At 29.1% G+C, this 5,000-nt stretch overlaps 1 protein-coding gene across 1 annotated transcript in view; it reads left to right on the forward strand.

The window, feature by feature from the left end:
* Positions 1–1,441: 1,441 nt before the first annotated feature.
* The window catches only part of FOXP2 (forkhead box P2), a 240,699-nt gene continuing 237,140 nt past the window's right edge, over positions 1,442–5,000 (forward strand). Inside the window, exon 1 of the mRNA XM_032221993.1 lies at positions 1,442–1,609. Within this exon, the coding sequence (XP_032077884.1) occupies positions 1,442–1,609 (168 nt within the window). The remainder of the gene's footprint in view (positions 1,610–5,000) is intronic.

Consider the following 5,000-nt stretch of genomic DNA (forward strand, 5'->3'; position numbering starts at 1 on the left):
CTATTTAATGAAGGTATTGATGGTGATTTAAACTGATAATTTGTTTCGTATTTTATAGAAGAAAATATTGATCATATGCTGAATTGAGTTGAACAGTGTCTTAGGTAAACTAGTAATTCTTGTAGCAACTGTTCTTTTGACTGGATTTACCCACCCATTAAAGCATCTTGTCAGAAAGTTTTATCAGAAAGTTTTGCTTTGCTTTGCTTTGCTTTGCTCTGTTCTCCCACATATTCTTTCCTTGGAAATTGATCACTTTAATAAATGCATTTGTGCATGAAGATAGATGATGCATTATTAACATAGATAGAATTAAGATAAAATCTAAAAATAGCAAAAATTGAATTTTATTATTACTGATGTAAAATATATTTGAAATTCTAGCTTGTTAGAATATGTTGGTTCTTTATTTACTGTAAAAATTCCATCTGAACTTGCTAGGACATCTCATTGCTATCCTGAAAGTACAGTATATTTATGCAGTGAAAATGATAAAACATTTATTACTGTAGAGGAGGTAATATGCATAATTTATGCTGTTTTTAGCACAATCATTAGTGATATTCTTGATAGATTTTATTTCTAGCTTTCATATCTAATACATGCCTGGAAAATTAATTTTATATCTTTCATTTATTTGCCTATGTTAAAATTGAGTTTTAAGTCATCTTCAAGTGAACAGTTTGATTGCTGCTCATGCATAAGCTTAATTACTTCCCAGGAAGGACAGTATTAAATGTTTTAAATGTCAGAAAAATAAATGAATATCAGCCATTTGATTAAAAAAATAGGCAATATCTGAAGTGTTTGCAGCAAGAGCTTTTACTTAAAATGCCTCCAAGGCAAAATTTTATTTATTCACACAGACAAAAAGAGCAACTCATTATACTATTTATCATTGGTTGATACCATATGATTTGTAACACCCTTACAAAATTTTAATTTTGTATGATTAGCTGTGCATCATTAAATAACAGCCCTGCGTAAGAAATGCTGTAAAATTCTGACAGAATCTAGTAGTGAATATTTTAAATAGGGCTGTATAGTCATCAATGGTTGTTAAAGCTAGATAATAGGAAAAATGGGACAGGATATGAAATTATGCCTTCATTTTACTGGTTTGATAACTGGGCTTTAAAATGTGATATTCAGGGACGCTGCCTCCATGTTGCATATATGGATGCTATCTCTCTCTGTATATGAAACTACAGCAACATTGCTCTGAGAAACATGGTTTCAGGAATAAGTATAGTATGTCTATGAAAGCAAGGTTTGTATTGCATTGCTTGCTCCTTAAATGACTGTGCAAGAGGTTTTCCCCCTTCCCCTTCTAAATATGCTGTCTCTGTAATTGGCAAAGAGGGACATCTTGATAATGGAAGTGTGAAGGTGTAATGTGTGTGTTAATTGATACTTCTTAATCACTTTTAGGTATTAAGTCATGATGCAGGAATCTGCGACAGAGACAATAAGCAACAGTTCAATGAATCAAAATGGAATGAGCACTCTAAGCAGCCAATTAGATGCTGGCAGCAGAGATGGAAGATCAAGTGGTGACACGGGCACTGAAGTAAGCACAGTAGAACTGCTTCATCTGCAACAACAGCAGGTAAGTTTTTGTTTGTTTTGCATCCTGTTTATTTCCATGCCAATGGAAAGGTTTTTCCTATCTTTTTCTTCTAGTTGGATTTTTTTTTTAGTTTTAAAGTATTGCAGAAAATGGAACATTATTTTGTTGTTTATTTGTTTTGTTGTCTTCTGTTAGTTTTTAAAATAGAAAATTTATGCATGTTTTTAATTGTTAAGATGTACTGGAGTACCCTGCACACTTTGTTTTAAAGAGAAGAGTATATATTTGTAGACGTTGCTTCCATACCTTTTGAAGCAAAATACCCTTTTTTTTTAAACTGCCAGCTTTCTTGAATGATACTGAGTAAGAAAATGTGATCCTTAGCTGTCCACCAGAGGGCCACATTACTTGCTAGTTTACATCTTTGTAGCTTGAAATTCTTCCTAAAAGGGCCACAGGGATTCTTTGCAGCAAAGATGCTTTGCTATAGTTCTTGTAAATAAAATTCTATAATATATATATATTTAATAGAATTATATTTAAATATATATATATATATATATTGAATGTTGAAAAGACACCTGAGCAGACTAATTGAAATACTTCTTTAGAGATAAAAGAATTGCACTACTCTTTTAGCCAGGAGACTAGGAATAAAGTAATTTCCTAAATAACTTATTTTTGTATGTGTTTGTCCTACGTGCGCCTATATTGCTTTCTATGTATGTAATTAAATAAAACTTTTAATATTTAAAAAAATGAATAGGAAAATGTATCCAAGTAAATGATGGTCTTTTTAGTCGAGTTGGATAAGCTGATAGATAATCAATAAATTTATGATTTTTAATATGAGGAACTTAAGACAGACATTTAACACTTTTTAAAATTATTATTGCTGTTATTAAAAAGTAGAACTAGGCTATTTCTTTCTTCTAATTATATATAAAGACCAGATATTTTAACTGCTGAATATCAGACATAAACTGCTGAGCTTCTTTTGAGAGATATGCTTTATTTTTTCCAATGTTTACATTAAAGTATTGAATATTTAACTTGCATATATATATATATATATATATATATACACACACACACACACATACATACATACACGAATGAATGATCTACATTATGAGCAAATAACATTACTGAACATAATGCTGTTAAAATTGAATTTTAGTGGAAAATTTATAGAGCTTTGCTTATATTGTTCAGTTTAGGCCTTTATAATCACAAATAAATGTGGCAGTCATTATTAAGTTATTAAATTATTCTTAATATTAATATTGAATAAATTATACCATATTATTTGTTATGGTGATATGGACCAATTATAATAAACTTATAATTGAAAACTTAGCAGTATCTAAGAATTTTATAGCTGTTCATTGTTTCACATACCAATTTTCTTTCCCTTCTTAAAATTATAATTCTTTATATATTTTAATATTTAGTTTATAGACATTATCTAATCAAAACTTTGATTTTTTAAAACACCATTTAAAAAGTTGGAAATTTGCTTAGCTTATAGTTCTAAATTCTTCCCCTAATTACTTTATTAGACTTTCCTTTGAATAGTATGCATGGCAGTGCTCTATTAATATTTTAAAAAGATAAGCAGTCATTTATAGCAGAAATCATCCTCACAAAGTGCAACTTATTTCTCAGAGTATCTTAAAATCTTACAGCTTGTTTTTTTAGGTAGTCATAGCTTCCAATAGAAATAATGCAGAAAAAAGGAGATAAAAATAATATAGTGTCACACAGTTTCTGAAAAGGGAAAACTTGGCAGTAACATTGTTCTTTAATTTTCTAAAGTTTCAGAAGATCTCAAAATAAGTATATAGGCAAAGTAAATATACAAGTCTCCTTAGTGAAACTCAGAAAACTTTGAAGGTAGATTTCTACATTATAGGCCGTAAATATAGTTTTAAATTATTTACCAAAACATAATGATGTTGGTTTTATGCAAAAGAAAACTTGATTTTGGTGTGCTTTATATAATTGTTGGTGTATTGCACAAATATGTGTGCATATATGGACAGAATATGAACTTTTTCTCAGAGGTATTTTCACAAATATGTTTGGATTAGTGTATAATTTTGAATCTTCAGTGTGTGAACCTTACAGTCCTTGAAGTGTTACAGTTTCATTTACTCTAGTTTCCTTTTTCTGTTGAACTTTGCAATTAGACTTTTGATGTGAGCTATTACACATTTCAAAATTTGGCGTGCAAAGAATAGACAAACTCCAGGATTTTATGCTATTTTATATCATAGCATTTAGTTGAGTTGATACAAATATTTCCATGCAATTAAACAGAAGAGTAAGTTTTGTGAACAGTGGGGTTCCTTTAAAGTGCTTCAGAAGGCAGGACCAATTGTATGGTAGTTGTAATATCATAATCAGAAAAATTAACAGAATTTGTTAGATTAAAGGAGGTAAGCAATCTGTTGAATGATGATGTGTGGATTATTTATTTATTGCAATTGGAGATTTGTGTTTTTGCTTAATTAGTAGCATGAACAATTCCAGAATATTTGATTTGAAATTTGGCAATAATTTTGTAATAATATGACAGTGACAAAACAGAACAGTATAAGATATTGGATAACTAGATTGGGTTTCTTCACAAATTACCAGAACATCTTTAGAAGATCAGTGTTATACTGAATATTACTTTTTATCCTGTTCAGATTTCGGTCAGTAAGTTGGAGGCCATCTGATTAGAAATGAGCATAAAGTCTAAAGTTTTAATTATCTCTTAATGTAATTAGCCAGATTCCTAAAATGCTATGGTTATGGTTATTTAAACTTTATTCATAATCATTTAAAGGTCTAATCTTATATGTGTTTTATTGAAATCCTTTAGCCATGGGAAATATGCCTAATATTGAACCATAAATCTATAGCCTGGTACACTGAAATTGTAATTAAAAAGCAGCATTACAATGCTCAATATATGTTTATGACATTCATGACCAAATAATACTGTATTAGATGTGTAACCTTATTTTGGCATTAGATTTACAAAATGAATTTATGTCGCTAAGGTCAAAAGAGTTATGCAAAAACATGATTACCTCTTAATTTTGAGCTTTCATTTTGAATATTCATTAAGTCAGCCTCCATAATAGCCTTCACATTTTTTATTATAATTTTTATGCCATTAAGAAGTTTATAACCAAGCGTAGAGGTACTTCCTTCAATTGGTGGTTAATTTTTATAAACAAATTTTACAGAAAAATAAAATATACAAATAATTACAATAAACTATAATAATGGTAACTTTTGCCTTTATGTCTTTATACTTTTATATCTTTGATCTTTTAATTACTGTAGTTTAAAACCTCACAAATAACAAATACAAAATCTTAGATTTTATTACAGATTTCCATAGTAACCTAAAATTCTGCCCAAATAGTCACTG

The sequence above is a fragment of the Thamnophis elegans genome, chromosome 7 (genome assembly GCF_009769535.1).
Source record: "Thamnophis elegans isolate rThaEle1 chromosome 7, rThaEle1.pri, whole genome shotgun sequence".
Lineage (NCBI taxonomy): Eukaryota > Metazoa > Chordata > Lepidosauria > Squamata > Colubridae > Thamnophis > Thamnophis elegans.